Source organism: Lagopus leucura, unplaced genomic scaffold (genome assembly GCF_019238085.1).
Source record: "Lagopus leucura isolate 7727_CA_CO unplaced genomic scaffold, USGS_WTPT01 Super-Scaffold_100002, whole genome shotgun sequence".
NCBI lineage: Eukaryota > Metazoa > Chordata > Aves > Galliformes > Phasianidae > Lagopus > Lagopus leucura.
The window spans coordinates 1,221,905-1,240,890 of NW_024962263.1; the positions used below are offsets into that span (position 1 = coordinate 1,221,905).

The following is an 18,986-nucleotide window of genomic DNA, read 5'->3' on the forward strand; positions in this document are numbered from 1 at the left end:
AAATAATTAAGTGCTTCAGTGTTAGATCAGTGATGCTGCTTGTACCAAAGTCTGTCACTGAGAAATGTATGGAAACCCTGTCATATAGGGCTGTGCAGTATTAAATTCAGCCATATGCTCTAGCTGCCTTGGAGGATATTCTGTACTGATGTTGCCTGATCTGATTGTTAAATCAAAAATGATTTTTTTCTCTTCAGTGAGTGATGCTATGTGTGCATGTGTGAACAAAGCTTTTAGAATTTTAAATGCAAGTTGTTTTACTGACAATTACATTGTTGAGATTACTTCATTCTAAAGCCCTGCTATTCTTGCTCCCTTACCAAATTAAAAATGCTACACAAGTGGCCAGATGATTTACTTCCTGAATTTCTGCTAGATTACAAAATACTGGGAATTACTCCTCCAAAATCCTCACTAATCATTGCCTCATGCTTCTTCACAAGGTTCAAGATGTAACAGCTCTCTTTCTGCAATGGGCAGCATTAGGACTAAGTCCACTGCCCGCTTTAGACTTTAGTCACTTCTTTGACAACTGTTCATTTTCATAGAAAGGCTTGGTCCCTTCTTCCTCCCTTTTGTGAATTCTTAGGTAAGTAACTCTGCATCTTCACTTATTTTTCCATAGTAAAGCTCAGCTTGCACCTATTCAATAACAACTGTACTTCAGTTGCTGAATACCAGTATCTCTTCTGGTTTCTCTTCTTTGCATGGAAGCTCTCTATGCAAATTTAGAGAGACTAGACTAAGTTAATATTTTTTTTGCAGTAATTATCTACAGTAAAACTTACGGTCTAGGGAGCAAGCCAAGCTTCCTCTTATAAGTTTCAGGGGTGAGAATATCCTTGTTTTTCTGTTCTTCCTTGAGGGCATGAATTCAACCATGGGCCTCTGAGTTTTTCTGTTAAAATTCTTGTCCCTAGGATGACTTAAAGAAATGGGACAGCCTTCACTAGTACTTGCTTAAGGGATTTTGCCTAACAGACCAGCATCATGTTTGGGGTATTTTGGTTTGTGCTTTTTTTCCCCTATCCTTCAAACTCCTTCAATATTCTTGTCCCCACTGTCCCCACATGATCTTGAGATAGATTAAATATTTCCTTTGGACCAGAAGCTGAGCATTATACTGTTAAGGACATGAAGTAACATAAGATTATAATCCAGTATGTGTGCAAAGTCCTTGTTGAAATCAGGAAACGCTCACTATAATCCTGCATTTTTCTTGATTTAAGTTTTCAATGTAGATATCCTAGAATCATTTGAGACTTGTAAAAGACTGACATACAAGTTTATAACCACATTCACTTGGTAAATGCAGTCAAGGTAAGCCTCATGTTTCTGTTCAGACAGTTGTTCTCTGCTTGTGCTGTTATCATGTGAGGGATTTATATGCCTATACTTTGCTCAGGAGAACCTTGTCTTCAACAACCCTTATTGGACTATGCATATTTTTGCATTCTTATTGATAGCCCTTCCTTCTTTGTATGTCACTTCCAGTCTTGTATTTTACATGCTACCTCTGGTGCTAAGAAAATGGGAGTCCTAGTATATTTAAGTCTCTGCAGTGCTATTGCTGATTGGATATAGTTGTGTATAAGCTTCTGTGACTGTTCCAGAAGTAGAACTATTGGCTGACATTGCAGTAATCTATACATGTTAATTATCTGAGACCTCATGCATTTAATACTTAATCTGTAGGGGCTGCTGCCGCAATCCTATCTTCTCTCTTTGACAGAGAGCCCTTACTCTGCTTCTCTGATCCCAGTCCTGCAGAAACTGGTACCTGTCAGCTGGAACTGTGGGCCCTGTTACCCATGGTCCCATTCCAGTGTCTGAAGCACTGACCTTCATTTGCTTCTTCATTCTCACTGGCAGTGAGACAATGACTTGCTCCTATTGCTGGCAACCCAGTCCCAGGGATGTCTTCACCCACTGTTTGACTGCAGTTGCTGGCCCAGAATTCGCTCGTACTGTTTCCCCCACAAGAGCTGTCACTCCATATGTATGCTCCAAAGACTTCTAGGACGTGCAGTTCCATTTCCAGTTGCTGAAACATTCTTCCTCTGTAGCTTATGGCACTCGAGGCCCAGTGGCACCTTCATCCCTGGTCTGATTCCAGTTACTGGCTCTGAATCACACCTATTTCCAGTTGTGGCCTGTAGACCTTAGAGCACATGTGCAGTGTGGGAGGGCAAATGATGAGATTATATAGAATGATAGTTTTTAAAAAAGATTTAAAAAGACAGCAATGAGCAGACAGAGATGGGCCTTGATCGGAAAAACAGATGGTCTGTCTACATGCACCTGGCCCCTTTGTCAGGTCATTTTGTGTATTCCTTCAGTTTGGCTCCTTTTAGGTTCCCTTCTCCTAAATATTGCTTGATAAGTTTCATGTTGTCCCACAGTACAGTATGAATATCCACACTCCTTGCATTTCTCTTGTTTTCACGCTTATTAGCAATTAAAAAATCGAGACTGGCCTTCTCCTAAACTATGCCTGGAGTTTCTTAATAGCCCATCAGTCAGTGACTGGAGGCTTTTGGTCATCATTACTGTTTCTGTTACATCTACCAAGTTTATGGCTCTTTTTGTTTATCTCTTCACATTTTACTTATTCCCCCTTTTTTTTTTTTGCTTATTGCTTTCTGTTTGTCTGCTTTACAATGAAAGGTCTTTGGTTGGATAACCTTAATGAAGCAGGTGCTCTTCCATATAACCTTACCTATAATCAGTGGATATATGGATGTTATAACTGAAAAATATACAGGGAAGTTAGGCTAAGCAGGTTATCACACCAAAGAACAGGCAGAAAGCTTACCCTTGTCCTGGGCTCGCTGAGAAGGCTCCAAGAGGAGCGATCTCCAAAAAAGATCCTGCCCTCATCATACTCAGCTCTTCAATGGGGTCTAGGAGAGGTGCAGCCAGGCTCCACTCCTTCCAGTAGCACAAGAGCTTTGCCTTCACCTGTGCTCCCAGGGCTGACTCATGGCTCGCCTCAGGTGCTCAGTCAGAGGTTCAGGCTGTGATTCAGCAGTTCCCGTACACCTTACAACCTTTTAGTATAATCTCCCACAAGTCTTTTCCCCTGTGCCTCAGCAGCATTCTCAGAAAATCCTACTTTTGCAGATGTACTCTCTTCTGCATAAAGAACAACAAGCGTTCCTGTAAACTGCTGTCCGTGTATTTTTATGTGGGAATTCTTTGACTCTGTCTTTTGTGAAAACTTAAGACTTTTCAGCCTTGTAGCCCTGCTGAGAGGGACCTAGGGGTTGTGGTGGATGAAAAACTGAACGTGAGCCAGCAGCATGTACTTGCAGTCCAGAAGATCAGTGGTGTTCTAGATTCCATCAGGTGGCAAGCAGGGCAAGGGAGGTGATTGTCCCTCTCTATTCTGCCCTCACAAGGCCCCAGTTGGAGTACTGCGTCCAAATCTGGGGCCCCCAACGGAGGAAAGATGTGGAGCTTATTGGAGAGGGTTCAGAGAAGGGCCATGAAGATGATTGGTGGGCTGGTAGGCTGAAGGAGCTGGGCTTGTTCAGCCTGGAAAAGGGAGGGCTGCAGGGAGACCTCTTTACAGCCTTCCAATATTTAAAGGAGTTAATAAACATGAGGGAAATCACACAGGTAAACAGGGGTAGGGAGGAGAAGTTTAAAACTAAGGGAAACAAGATTTAAATCAGATGTCAGGGGAAAGTGTATTTTCTGAGAAAATGGTGAGGTGCTGGAACAGACTGCCCAGAGAAATTGCGGATGCCCCATCCTCGGAGGTGGTAAAGGCCAGGCTGGATGGGGCCCTGGGTAATCTGATCTAATACTTGATCTAGCAGCTTGTTTCCCTGCCTGTGGTGGGGCATTGACGCTTGATGGTTCTTGAGATCCCTTCCAACCCTGGAAGGGGTTCTTGAGATCTCTTCCAACCCAAGCTGTTCCACGATTCAGGCTCTCTGCTCTCCATTCACTTGCTCTTCAAATTGGCACTCAGTTATCTTTCTGTATTCTAAATTGTGAAGTATATTTTCTGTTAGTAATCAAATCTAAATATCCCTCATAAATTCTATTTAATTTACATTAAATCTTACAGCTGTTTATTTCAATGCTTTGATTTTTTTTTTATTTTTTTTTTTGTAAACGTATATGCCAAAAGCAGGGAAACTTTGAACATCTTAATGTAAAGTGCATTATTTCTCTCTCTCTCCTTTTCCACATAAATGTGTTTGAGCTGAACAGTAACACCGAGTTTCTTCTACAGGAGATACTTATGAAATCACACGTTTTCTGTTCTTTTATTGCAAATAGGTACATGGCACCTGAAGTTTTAGATGATTCCATAAATATGAAACATTTTGAATCATTCAAACGAGCAGACATCTATGCAATGGGATTAGTATTTTGGGAAATTGCTCGTCGATGTTCAATCGGTGGTATGTAGCAATCTTTACTTAAAATTCTGTCAAGTTTTGTAATTTACAGATCCTTGTGAGCAGAAGCTTAAGAAATTTTCTTGAAAAACACTGCAGTATGTTTCAGACTCTCTAATTGCTAATCCTGTAAATGATGTCTAGTTGATTCCACCTCTGTGTAAAATAATGAACCATAGCAGGTGAGGAATATGGGAAATAGTCCTGCCTGTATTGTTTTTTTCTCTCTAAAACTGTTGATGTAAAGAGAATAAAAGAGTAGAGTTAAATGCCCTTGAGATCAACACTGCAATTAAGACCTAGACATCATGTGTTTAGATGTGTACAGTTTATTCAAAATGGCATGTTTCCAAAAAGGACTTCTTTGGATTAGCCTATGAAAGATTTGGCATAGCTTTCATCTCTTCCAAATATATACGTTTCAAAATTTGTTCAAAGGTAATGTAAAGGTATGTGTAAGGATGTTTTTTCAAAATGTTATTGTAGATCACAATGTGATGTTTTTTATAGAAATAAAAGTAGAAAAATAAAATGGCGCCAATAAGGACCGTAAGTAAAATTAGAGTGCATGTTTCAGTGTTAGGTAAAAATAAAAGATTTTTTTCAACCAATTACAGGAATCCATGAAGATTACCAGTTGCCATATTATGACCTAGTTCCTTCAGATCCTTCTGTTGAAGAAATGAAAAAAGTTGTTTGTGAGCAGAAGTTAAGGCCCAATATCCCAAACAGATGGCAGAGCTGTGAGGTATTGGCTAACCTCTATAAAGCTGTTTTATGAACGCTGGAGCTTTTATTGATTTCAGCAGCTTGAAAGTTGTGCTTGTGGTGGAAGGGAGAAGGGTTGCCTCTGGGAAAACTTTCTTTCTTTCTAATCATCGTGGCTTTATTGAATACTCTTGAACTTTGATTATGCCTAAATATTTAATGAAGTCCTACAAAAGCGAATAGCTTATGTTCCACAAAGAATTCTAGCATTCCTTCCTGTGAAGCATAAGGGAAGCTAATATAAGTTAAAGCTAGTATCAATTACGTTGTCTGGGAAGTGTCATTGTGAATAAATGGCTTAATAGGAGGCTGTACAGCATCTGGCTAGGATACAGTTAATCTTCCTAGAATCATAGAATTACATCTTATCCCGAGTTGGAAGGGATCTGTAAGGATCATTGAGTCCAACTCCTGGCCCCACATGGCACCATCCAAAAATCAGACAGTATGACTGAGAGCATTGTCCAGGCACTTCTTGACTCTAGCAGGCTCGGTGCCGTGACCGCTTCCCTGGGGAGCCATTCCAGTACTCAGCCACCCTTGTGGTGAAGAACCTTTTCTTGACACCCAACATGAACCTGTTACAGCTTCATGGTGTTCTCTCGGGTTTTGTTCAACAGAGAGATCAGCACCTGCCTCTCTGCTCCTCTAATGGAGAAGCTGTAGGTCACAATGAGGTCTCCTCTTCTCTGGACTGAACAAACCAAAGTACTTCAGGTGTTCCTGATAGGGTCTCCCCTCTGGACCCTTCATCATATTCCTAGCCCTCCTTTGGACACTGATAGTTTTATGTCCTTTTTGTACCATGGCACCAGAAACTGCACACAGTACTGAAGATGAGGCTGACCAGCTAGCAGTGCCGTGGTTCATGTACCCTGGGATACAGTTGGCCCTTCTAGCTGCCTGAGCACACTGATAACTCAGCTGTGCCCCCATGGCTTGTAATTTGGTAGCGGACAAGAGGCTGGAAGGAAACACGGGACAAAAATTCAAATTAATCAGTGGGATATACCATAACACTCAGTGTCATGCTCAGCAGCTTAATTCTGGTCAGGCTGCTGTTGTTGCTCGGTGGCTGACCAGGTATTGTTCAGCTGATGGTGAGCAATGGCTTCTAAATTGTTTGTTTTTGTTGGATTTTTTTTTTTTTTTTTTTGTTCCTCATTATTAAACTGTCTTCACCTCAGCTCGTGTTTTCCCGCTTTTGCCCTTCTGATTTTCTTTCTCCACTCCATGGTGAGTGAACAGGCAGCTCTGTGGATTGGGAGTCAGTTGCTTGTCAGGATTAACACACAGCTGAGGCAGTAAAAGCTTTTTTTTTGTTGTTTTAATCAGGAAAAATGTACAGCTTCTCATTAGGTCTGTGCCAGTTGGTTTATACCTAGGCTGGCTAGTACATTTTTTGAAAAGCAGGCATAGTTTCAACTCAGCATTCTGCCAGGACAACAGTACTGCTCGTCTTCAACAGTGCTGTCCTGCCTGATGTGAACCAGCCGGGCACTAAGTCTGGTGCCTTTTCCCTCTCGTTTGACAGAGGCATATCTTGCAGAATTTAGACTGACTCTGGAACGAGTTTGTTACGCTGGTAGCTACTGCTTGCCAGAGCATAGGAGAATAGCTGCAGGAAGCTAGAAGAGGAGTAGGTTGATGTGATGTCCATTAGATGGAAGAGGTAACTGGGTTGTGGAATGTGTGAAGTTAATACACACATGAAGGCCTGAGAAAAAAGATTTGGCAACACAGTGCAGCTTGGAGAGAAAGGCAGTACACACCTACTGCTACAAAAGTTGTTTTTTTTTTTTAATGCTTCCATTCAAATCTTGCAAATCAACTAAGCAATTTCTTATCATACAGCTCTGAGCGTAAAATCTGTGTATCTATCCTTTATTTCATCAATTTTTGTTCTTTCCATTGTGACTTGATAGTAGCGTTTACAAATTTCAAAAAATAGGTTTTTGAGGGATAAAAAGGCTCCAAGTTTTCAGAATGTTATAAAGTTCAAATTCAATGGAAGTACCTGATTAACAAAAAGTGCTGAATTGCTGTATATTTAACTAACTCTTTGAAAAGCACTTAATGATTGAGAAAGTGTTTGGGTACATGCTCAGCTACACAGCACTTCCATGCTAATATTTAGTGCCTTCTGGTTCTTTACTATTGCTTTTTACCTGGATTTAAAGCACAATTAGTGTGTTTTTTCTAATTCAGAACTTTAGGTTGGAAAACAGTTAGACAAGCTATTAAATTTTGTTACAGTATTTTTGCACATGCTGAATAATACCAGATCTCTTACTTACAGGAAAAAAAATCAAGATTTGAGTGTTCTTATACAACATGCCAATGTAGTCCTAGTAATAGACTCCAGAAATATGTACTATAAGAGGCTAAGGCAGTACAGAGGTTTTGTATGAACAGAAATGCATGTAATAATTTGTTTCTTTTGCAGGCATTACGAGTAATGGCAAAGATCATGCGGGAATGCTGGTATGCCAACGGAGCTGCTAGGCTAACAGCGTTGCGTATTAAGAAAACACTATCACAGCTTAGTCAACAGGAGGGGATAAAGATGTGATCCTGGATTTGCTACCAAAAACAAACACAAAAAAAAACTGTAAAAATCCATACCTGCACCAGAGTGGCGTGTTAAGAAGGTTAATTGTTCTACCTCACTGGGGGAACAGAAGGATATTGCTGCCTTTTAATACTGCATAGGAACGTCACTTGTTAGGATTTCTGTGGATGTGCTGAGCAGTTGCTTTGGGTCCTTTCTGTGCACTATGAACCTTGTTCTGAGGTTACTTACAAAACATCGTGTAGACTAGTTTTGCTTTTATTGACCTATGATTTTTTTATTTGGAAAGTTCATAGCTGGTCTTAACTTCTAGTAAACTGTACTGAAAACAAGATTGCTTTTAAAATGGCAACGGTTCACTGTATTGTTCTAGAGTGCATTGAAGGCTGCTTCAGCGACGTTATTCCTGCCTGGTACATTGAGTATTCTGAACCGCTGTTACAGTTCTTTGATTCAGATTTTGAATGTACTGTTGGAGTATGCTTTGCTGCCCATTAAGGTTGTATGTCTTTGGAATGCTTACCTTAATTTGCAAATTTGACCTCATTCAGTAGTGGGGAACATAAATTATGCAACTATCTACATGATTACTGTTTGTTTTTTTTCCATATTTCCAGAACACTACATTGCCTTTAAAATAGATTGTATTATATCAGTAAGTGCTGCTTTTGAGTCTTTTCATGCATACCAGCAAGTGTACAGAGCCCATGGTACTTTTGATTTCCAAGAATGAACTGTTCCTTTCCCTAGGTAAGATTTAACTCGCACTCATTTCAGCAAGCGAGTGTGTAATTTGTGGAAGACCTTGAATTTTACCAAAATCTAACTCTTTAAACTATTGTTTAAAGTCTCAAAACATGTAAACTGGTTAATTCATTGTCACACTTTGTAATTGCCAAGTCATGAGTCGTAATTTAAGCTTTATTTTATGTGGTAATTCTGAAATCTTGAAGACCAACCTACTTCAGAAAAATAGCGTGAAAATTAAGATGATCTCAAGGAAGATTTTCCCCCTTCAAATTTAATAATAGAAGCATATGTTCTGTGCAGTTCTGTGGAGTCTTTAGGCTTAAAAGCTAATATTCGCAATTAAATGAGCGCGAAGTGTACTTGTAACTAGGGAGACTTATTTAGGCTTTTGTACAAGAAAGCTAGAAGCTGCCTGTAAATCTTATGTGCATATTTTTTGTGTGCCACATACAAAGAAAGGGATGAGCTATAGAAACCAGTGAGCTGAAGGTCTTTAGATACAAATACCAGAAGACTCCATCAATGTTCTTCAGAAGAACAAAGCTTATGATGGTTTGTGTTGTCGTAAGGATACATAAAAGCATGCCTGGCTTTAGTCAGACCTTGCCTGAAGCTGTAGGGACATCACAGTATCTTCGCAGACTTGTTTAGAAATTGAATTCCTTCCTGCCCAACTTCTGAACGAGGGTAGGGAAACTTGTTAAGATTTTTTCTTGCCAGGATATGTTTTACTTGCAGTGGTAGGAAGAGTGTGGTTGATCTTTGGCTGGTAATTAGTATATAAACTAACAATTAACCTTTCACTCTCCAGGAGTATTCCTGGTGAGCAACACACAGCAACCTTAATTCTGCTTTCTTTTTGTTTTTCAGCATATAGCTCCTCGAAGGCTTTTCACAGAGCTAGTAGGGATGGCAAGGTGATTTGCTAATGGTAGCATAGCTGAGATTGTGCCCCTTCGTCTGTGATGCACAATTGGTAACAGCAGTAAGATGGGCAGAGAGCCTAGTGAAAAGGCCGTGTAGGTGGCAAAAGTCTTGGCCAAGGCTTAGCGTTAGGTAAGTCTTGAGCAGTGCCAAACTCTTAATGCTTGCTTGGAGATGGGATTAAATGATGTGGAATTACAGACTGTCAGAGTTTGAGCTGCGTGGAACGCAATTCTTTCTTCAGCCACCACAGTGGATGAGTTTAGAGAACAGAACACAATGACAGAGAAGTTCTCAGTAGAAAACAGTTGGGTTGCAATGTTCGTACAACTGTCCCACCTGTGTGTTGTGTCTCTTTTTGGCACACTGCTTTCAGGACGCTGTCAGTCAAAGTTAAATCAAAATGACTTCACGTAGGGATTTTAAACTACCTTTATGCAAATGACCAAATGTAACCAGACTCTTCATTCTACTTATTTGACATGCCCCTTTAACGCATCCTGTAGATGCAGAAAAATACTTACAGAAAACAAGTCAGCATCAGAGGAAGACTTACTATTTGCTCCATACTAATTTTAGAGACTTATTATCTAAATAATGTTAAATTCTGACGTTTGTCGTAGCTTTACCTGATTCCTTATCATAGATACAAATGGTATCGTTCATAATTTAGAAACATCATGCCATGGGAAGGACAGTCAATACTGTGTGACATTACAAATATTATTTTAGAACAACTATGTTGTTCATATTGGAATGCAGTACAGGAAAATTCTGAATGGATATGTATGTATCCTCAGTTCGGATACCACGACTTCATGCTGTGTTCTTTTACATTATAAAAACTGAACACCTTTTACAAAGGCTGTGTCTGTATATATTATGTAACTTTAAGTGTTACCTGTGCAAGATCATATCTTATATGTATGGACACAGGTACACATAAGTATTTTTTAAATTAAGATTTTATTATCACCGGATCTGCTCTTGGAAATCCAGGGGGACCAAAATATTTTAGCATTCAGAATACTAATTTTATATCATTTCAAGTATATACCAAAACAGTTTGAATACTGATGCAAATGTTTATTGTAAATATACGTACCTTATATGTTCACTTAAGTTTTATGGATTCAATCAATTTGATATTTTAGTAGCATTGGAAGCCTCGGCGATCAGTTGGATGCATACTGACATGTAGAATAAAGAGTGGGGAGAATTTTCTGATGCTGAAAAGCCCAAAATAATGCTTTTGGAATGCTGGAGTTCTTCAGGGACCTTCTAATGTTGAAAGCTGGAATTCTGAGATGTTTATCAAGCTGATTTTCCAGGCGTGATGATCTGCTGTCACCCTCCTGTGGTCTCACTTGTAATCCTGAGAAAGACTTTGTATATAAAAACACTGACTGTATGGGAACATGAAGGTGTCAAACAAATAAGAGGCTATATTATATTTTCAGTCATGGTTCTGCGTGTGATTGTCATGAATTCCAGCTTTTAGTTAGTTTCTTGTTTATACTGTTCCATTGAAACGATTGTATGGCGTTAATCATTTCATGTTTATAAAAAAAAAAAAATCACTATCAGTTGCTTTAAACTCTAATTACCTCTTAAAAGGCCAAGGTACATTTACCTCGTGTATATAATGCTTAATATTTTCAGAACGTTTTCCAGGTTTGCAGTTATATGTTTTTAGAATATGGCTAATCCTAAATTTTTAGCTTCAGTGGTACTAAATGTATTTTCCCGTGCCCCAAAACACTTTCATATTCCATATTTTGTTGTATTAGCAAGTCTGCTGCTCTGAGTGTAGCACCTACCCCTTCATGTAGCTGTGTGGATGGATACTGCCTTGTAAATTTTACTTCTTGGATGATAAATTTGATGATCCTGTACAGATGGCTGTCACTTTTTTAAACCTTAGAAAATTGTGCATTTCCCCTTACATTTCTGAAACTGTATTGTATTTTTAGAGTATACATTTCAGTGGATTGTAAATAGGATGACAGTAGAAGAGTGGATGCATATATTAGGTGCTAACACTACAACTACAACAGAGAGATTAAAGGAGTGAAAATGAGTATATATATATATATATATATATTATTTTTTTTTTTCATTTTTTTCCCCTCAAAATGTTTGAATTGTCTTTTAGGGGAAGACATTACAGGTATGTTCTGAACTGGCAAAGAGTGGATTTACAGTGAGGTACCTGTGAATTCCTTTTCTCTGAAGAAATTTCTGCTGCCATGAAAATGATGAGAAAGGATTTGCTGATGCTGAAGCAGTCCATCCCATGTATGCCATACAGATGATGATAATGTGCCCAGTCTTCCTTGTATCCTGTAATACGTTTTGGATAAATACAGTGTTGGTGTCTCTGATGTCTTAGCTAAAACAACGTGACTGGCTGTAAATTTTGCTGCTTTTTTATGTTTACGTGGAAATAAGCTAGCATTTACATGTATGTTTAAGAGGATTTTAAGACTGGAGCAGCTAACCTCAGTGCACTGCAGAATAGCCAGTAAAGTCAGCGTGTGTTGAATTTAACTGATACCACAACAAAAATTAAGATACCTTGCAGTTCTACAGTGCTATGTGTGCCTATTTTTATTAGAACTGCTCAGTTGGAAAAGGGCCTACAAAGGCCATGTCCACCTGCCTGACCTCTCTAGGGCCGTTATTCTCATAGCTCTTGAACATGGACAGGCGTGAGGCATCAACACCTTGCTCGTAAGCCTGTTCCAGTGTTTGACCATGCTTGCAGAAAATAAACACTTCTAATTCTCAGTCCTCTCCTTCCACAGCTTTGGGCTGTCCCCTTGCACTGTGAACAGTGGTATAATTGCCTCATTTGACTAGCTGGCTATGTTGGATTTAATGCACACCAAACTGTGGTTTTGCCCTCTTGGCTGCCAGGGCATCAGCACAGCTTCCAGTAAAATCTCTCCAAAATAGGAATCCGTAAGGTGTCCAGAGAAAGTCAAAAGCCACATCAAAATGTGTTCTTTAAAAACTGTCACAGGAGATTAAAAATGCATATATATATTTGGCTGAAAACATGCCTCTATGCTGTAAGCTGCCAAAGGAAGGCCTAGCACTACAAACTACTAAAATGCAGTAAAATTCAAGGTCCCACTCATAAATCTGCTGGTGGAGGAAAGATATGGCTTCTAAATAGTATAATGGTGTTACCATCTACCAAGCTTAATTTTATCAAATATGGACTTCTAAATCTTATCTTAAAGTTGAAATCATGTTATAAAAATACACTTGATAGCGAGCAGTTGTTCTTCTGGCAGATGATTTTTAATCCTGAGTGAAATACAGACTTGTATGATCATTTATATATATATATATTTTTTTTTTTTTTTACATTGCTGCAAGGACTTGACAAAACGTACATGGTCTTTCTGGGTCTGCGCTTTGGTTTATGCATAGTTTAAAAAAAAAAAAGAAAACAACACCTGTAAGCTGATAATCTGTGATCAGGAAACATCTGTGAGGCTGTTTTAAGATAATTTAAGAGGAGCTGCTGAATGCATGAGTTCTGCATTCTATCTTACACAAGTCATTCAGCAGAGTTGGGGTTTGCTATCGAAGTTGAAGGTGGAAAAAATGTCTTGAGAAAACTTGAGGGCATTTTCTGCTTTAGAAATCAAAACCTACTAGTGTGATGAGGTAGGATGATGAATGTGTGTGCCACTAATTCTTACACTGTTCTATTACAGATCTATGCACTGAGAGGCCCCCCAAATGTCCAGTTCTAGTCATGCTGCAGATCAGGTGTCTCTTCCTCTTTTTTTGTCACTGTCCTAAAAAAAGAAAGAACCATAGATAAGTTCCCTACATTTAAAAATTGAGCCCAGTATAGGAAGTGTTCTTGCTTAAGGTAGGCTGAACACAAGTTGTTATTTCAGTCACTGTGGATGGTGAGTGAGTGTAAAGATCTTGTAACTAAAAAGAAACAAAACATAATAAAGGCTTATTTACAAGACTTAGTGCTATCTCTAAAGAAGAAGAACACCACCATGTTTGAAATAATTTAGCACAAAACACTGTACAAACCTAATGGTGGTGGTTGTGATTTCTCAGACTTCTTTGGAAGATTGAGTAAACTCATCTCCCTTCAAAGTTCTGTATGTGGTCTTAGAATAGTGGAAAAAATCCCCTAAGTAAAAAAAACATGTAGAACCCAAGGTAAATGTACGCTTTCTATTTGAATATGATAACTTCTAAAATTTGTAATGACCAAGCCAAGTTGAGGACAATTTTTCCTTGACAAAAAAAGCCAACAACAACATAAACACCTCTGCCTTATTTTATTATCTTCTATGCATTGGAATGCAGCATGTGACCAGCCAAAATGTTGATGGGTAATAACTGGATCACTGCTTGCTAATGTAGTTATGTATTATTTAATGTGGTATTAGTTAACCAAATACTGACTGGTCCAAACCACTGGAAAATAAATAGTCACCTGAAACTTTAGAGGGTTGCACGCTCATCTTGGAAGGTTCTGGAGTGCTGAGAGGATTAGGCAGAAAAGAGCAAACAGGGCCTGCAAAATGGGGAAACGAAGCACTGGAGGGGACAGGACAAAGAAGGATGTGTATGGAGTTCATTGTAAGTTCAAAAATAAAAAAATACACTGGAATGAGAGCAGTGGGAAAAGAAGATCATCTAATGTTTATTGAGGACAAAAATTTTATTCTAGCTTGCTTGGTAGATCTGAGCTTCTTCAATTGAAGTATTAACCTGTTTGTTTCTAAGGATACTGTTGGCTTTTAATGACTGGTGGTTTGTTGCTGCTAGAGAAAGGATGCAGGCAGTTCTCACTCAAAGCACAAGTTCAGCAAGAATGGTAGGAAAGATGTCAGTCTTCAGTAATTTGTAATGGCATCCTTTCTCAAGCAGCTTGATTCAAAATATCTTTGACTGTTTGCTAAACAGAGGGTGACGAGTGATAATGAATCTAAGATCAAATCCTAGCAAAGCTAGCATGGGTTTTAAAAAAAATAACTTACTAAGAATCTGACATCAAGGCATCAACACATCACCCCGAGGAGGTGATGCAACCAGATGCATGTGTGCGGTCTTCCATCTGGGCAAGAACAAGTCCAGGCACCAGTACAGGTTGGGGACTGACCTGCTGGATGCAGCACAGGGGAAAGGGACCTGGGGGTCCTGTGGACAGCAGGATGACCACGAGCCAGCACTGTGCCCTTGTGGCCAAGAAGGCCAACGGCACCGGGGTGTATTAGAAGGGGTGTGGTTAGTAGGTCCAGAGAGGTCCTCCTCCCCTCTGCTGCGCCCTGGTGAGAGCATATCTGGAGTACCGTGTCAGTTCAAGGACAGGGAACTGCTGGAGAGAGCCCAGCACAGAGCCACAAAGACGATTAAGGGTGTGGAGCAGCTCCCTTATGAGGAGAGGCTGAGGGAGCTGGGTCTCTAGTTTGGAGGAGAATGAAGGGTGTCCTCGTTAATGTTTATAAGTATGTAAAGGTGAGTGTCAGGAGGATGGAGCCAGGCTCAGTGACATCCAGTGATGGGACAAGGGGCAGTGGGTGCAAGCTGGAACACAGCAGGTTCCAAAATATGAGGAAAAAATTATGAGGAAAAAAAATTCATGATGAGGGTAACTGAATACTGGAACAGGTGGCCGAGGGAAGTTGTGGGGTCATCTTCTCTGGAGGCATTCAAAACCCACCTGGACTCATTCTTGTGTGACCTAACCTAGGTGTTCCTGCTCCAGCAGGGGGTTGGACTAGATGATCTTTTGAGGAGTCTCCCTGGATGAATCCTGACATTCAGGAAGTATGAGCTACAAGTCCTAGCAACGTGATTGTGATTGTGGGCCTGACATGCAGTACCTGGGCAGAAGTGACATTGACTTGACAAGTTTTCACAAAGAAAACTTAGTGAAACTTGAAGAATTAATGGAAGCTGATCCTCAAGCAAAGTTGTTCATGCCAGGCCTACTAAAAGCAAAGAGAGGGTATTTGAAGTCAGAGATGATCACAGAGAGAATAAGAATGTGGAAAAGCTGGCTGTCATTAGGTGTTGCTTAAGCACAACGTGATATAGGCTGATGGCTTTGTACCCAGACAGTGAAATCAAGGAGGAAAAATCAAGGCAGAAAGAAAGAAGCAAAACTATAACAGTTCTCATGCCATCTGTGCACATGAAGAGGTGCTAGACAGAAATTTGCTGATGTATCCTATTTCAAAGGCAATGTTGAAGATAATGCAAGCATTGTCAGTACTCTTATTTTTCTTTCATATAGAAAATCAAAACAGAATTACTTTGTTTTCACGTGGCTTTTGGGAAAAAAAAAGAAAAAGAAAAAGTGACCCTAAGACATGGATCATTGTAATCTGAGCAGCTAGAACATCAAGACAGGGAGAAAACACAGATCTTCATTAAAGAAAAGAGTGAAATTGCAATCACTCAAGGAAAACATGCTTCGTAGGTAGAAGGAAAATGATTCTTTTCATACATCAGCCATCTCTACTATAATGGACATAAAGCAAACTGAAAAATACTGATGTGATGAAGTATGTTTTTATTGTAAAGTAGCAGAGAAATTATTTCTGATTATTCCATGCTGCAAAAGTCGTGTTGCTTATGGAAGCCAGAAAAAATAGCAAGCTTTGACTTGCTAGTCTATCATGAGGCTGATTCCTTGCTTTCACAAAAAAGCAACTGACAGCTTTATCTTGTAGCAAGTTGTAACTTCCTGTTGGTAATTGCAGTCCATGTGTTAGTCTCCCACTGCAATTTCATTCAGTTACTCAGAATATGATCATTATTAATACATATAGTGCAATTACACAGCACATTTGAAGCAAAGTAGCATATCAGAAGATGCAGATGTGAAGACCGTATCTGTATGTTGGACAGTGACTGCAGTCTGGAAGATTTGAGCATTGCTGTTTCCAGACTGCACCACAGTAACAGTGGTGTTGGTCACAGATGTCAGAGAGAACATTATAACCAAAACAATTTTTTCTCTTGATCACTTTGTAAGCTTGGCTTAAAAGGTGCAAAACAGGAATCTCATAATGGTTTGAGCCATGACTGTTCAACCTTTTGGCTTCCTGGGCTGCACTGAGTGAAGAGGAATTATTTTGGGCCACATATAAAGCATGTATTGTAGCTGACGTATGAGGGCTGTTCTGAAGTAACGCATCCTATTCTGTTATGTTGGCCCACCATGTCAGAGGCAGATGTTGGCAGTAGAGGCGAAACTTCCTGCAAATATCTCACATTTTACTGCTGTACCAGGGAGGGCACCAGAGGGGCAGTCTGACAAAAAGGCATCTGGCATGGAAGTCCATATGAAGCCAAAGGTGTGTCGCTGAATTCCTCCCCAGGAATCGCTTTACCCTGATCCTGGTCAGGTCAAATATCTTACAGTAAAAATGTATGTTTTGACCAGTAATACAAAAGGACTACCCAAGAATCTTCACTTAGTGCTGAAGAAGGCTTCAACATAAAATCTAAAGTTCAATCTTCTTAATTTTTCATCTTTTTTTTTTAAGCTAAGGAAGCTGGATTAAATACCACATGTAACAAAATACAGTGAACTAACCAAGCTACTCCAGAAAACAAAGTAGCTGAATGACCAGGATTTTTTATGTTCTAAGAAACAAGGATATAGCATATAGAATAAAATATTCATTTTCTCTTCACCGTTAAGAGGAACAGCAAAAAGAAAGATATTGTTGCAGAAAGTTTTCTGTTTTATCACTAGACTTAGTATACTGACAGGTTACCTTCTGACAACAATCTGTTTTACACCACAGCATTTGATTAGTTCAAACCCCAGGATTCCACTTCTCACTGTTGAGCCCTGGGTAGGAATTGATTTGAAGTGGGTTCTGTTTTTATAAGGTCTACTTGGATGGTTTAACTGGAAAACAGTAGCATGCAGATAAACATACAAAGTCTAAGGGAAAAAGTACTTGGTCTCTAGAACCAAGCAGGTTAAACAATAACTTATTTTAAGAACTTGAGCTGTTACTACTGAAGATCAAATTGTAAAAGGTTTGTATAATTTCCAAGATGAGTTTGCTTCCTCAGAAGTGAAGGAATTACTTTCAGCGGTTTCGTTTATTTCTTCTGGACCTGGTAGAGTGTCTTGGTATGAATACCCAGAGCCATTAGCTTACCAGAAGTACCAGCATCTTTCTTCTGCCTTTTTGCTTGTGGAATAGTTAATTATCATTTTGCATATTTGCAAAATAATTTTGCACTTAAAAAGCATTCAGGGAAAATAGTCTGCACAGCAAACAGCATTCACCCACATGTTGAACTGAGACAAATTAAACCACTTACCATAACTAGGGCAAAGCGTATCAAATTCATTCAGGCCTCCTTGTATTTCAGTGAAACTGAAGCAGAGTAAAAAATTCGGCTTTTTGGCTGATGCTGCTTTTGGATCTGCTGCTATCTAGTGGACCCCTGGTGAATTATAAGGACGTATATAAGAAGTAGCAGAAGTTAACCTTGGGTTTAGGGGGAAGAGCCCAGCTGTTCAACTTGCATGCAAGCACAGTTATATATTGGCAGCAAAAGAATGAAAGAGAAAAAAAAAAGGACAATTTTTTCTATGGTCAGACTATACTGGCTGCTTTTCATGAATTCACATTTAGAGCAACAACTTTAATTTGACTTCAAATTAAATTGTAACTAAGTGTAGTGTTACTTCTTTTGGCTTTGCTCCATAAAGACGTAATACGATTTAATTACTCTATAGGTGATGGCCAGGATGTAAAACTTACATTTCACTGCAGTGTTTTTCGGTATTGCCTCGCTGCTTTCTTTTTTGGGACCTTTTATGAATTTGATACTGGAGCTAAAGAGTATTCAGCTGCTACAGATTCTCGAGGCTGTAAAAATCATGGAGTCATGATAAGCTTGGTGGTTTTTCAGATTGTCTTTGGAGGAAGAAGTCCATTGGGATGACAGGCTGGGGACAGGGTAAAAGCAGAACAAACAGCATCTTGCAAACCATGTTTTTAAGACTCCTGTTTTGCTATTGCCTGAGTCTGACTCAGAATGGCCATGGCGCTTAGCCAACAACCATCCAAAGTCTGCCTACTCAACTTTGAAACAGTCGGGATTCTCTGAGACAAAGTAGTTAACAGTTACGAACTGAGCAGTAACTCAAATCTGCTTTGGATAACTTCGATTTAATTTCTCATGTTTTCTACATATATATGAAGCTTGATCGTCACAGGAAAAAAAAAAAAAAAAAAAAAAAAAAAAAAACATACAGCTGCAGTCTTTCCTTACTTGTCTCCATGGGCTGAATCTCCACGGGTTATCTTCCATCCGCCGCGGCCGGGAGCTGGAGCGCAGGGAGGGATGCTCGTGAAGAGCCTGAAGGACGGAAGAGCAAAAGCAGCAGCAACCAGCAGGGCGCTTCCGGCTGTTTGCTAGAATTGCAGCCCACAGAGAGCTGCGGCCGGTGCTTGGCTCCCGCTAGGGCCGAGCCCACGCTCCGCAGTAGCTCCAGCCCGCCAGGTCGCTTCGCGACAGACCGCGCGAAC

The 18,986-nt window shown here is 39.7% G+C and overlaps 1 protein-coding gene and 1 long non-coding RNA gene across 4 annotated transcripts in view; one reads left to right on the forward strand and one right to left on the reverse strand.

The window, feature by feature from the left end:
- The window catches only part of TGFBR1 (transforming growth factor beta receptor 1), a 32,785-nt gene extending 21,461 nt beyond the window's left edge, over nucleotides 1-11,324 (forward strand). For both annotated transcript variants that reach the window (XM_042868803.1, XM_042868804.1), the window contains exons 7-9: nucleotides 4,294-4,418; nucleotides 5,033-5,163; nucleotides 7,630-11,324. In XM_042868803.1, the coding sequence (XP_042724737.1) occupies nucleotides 4,294-4,418; nucleotides 5,033-5,163; nucleotides 7,630-7,755 (382 nt within the window). In that variant the 3' untranslated portion in view covers nucleotides 7,756-11,324. The remainder of the gene's footprint in view (nucleotides 1-4,293; nucleotides 4,419-5,032; nucleotides 5,164-7,629) is intronic.
- A 293-nt stretch (nucleotides 11,325-11,617) lies between these two features.
- LOC122178573 lies at nucleotides 11,618-18,970 on the reverse strand. Of its 2 annotated transcripts, XR_006178383.1 has the most exons (4): nucleotides 18,730-18,970; nucleotides 17,770-17,895; nucleotides 13,146-13,244; nucleotides 11,618-11,772 (listed from the first exon to the last, which is right to left on the reverse strand). It is a non-coding gene; the product is annotated as an uncharacterized LOC122178573 (long non-coding RNA). The 2 variants fall into 2 exon arrangements; XR_006178382.1 differs by lacking the exon at nucleotides 11,618-11,772 and having other exon boundaries at nucleotides 12,811-13,244.
- Between the last annotated feature and the right edge of the window lie 16 nt (nucleotides 18,971-18,986).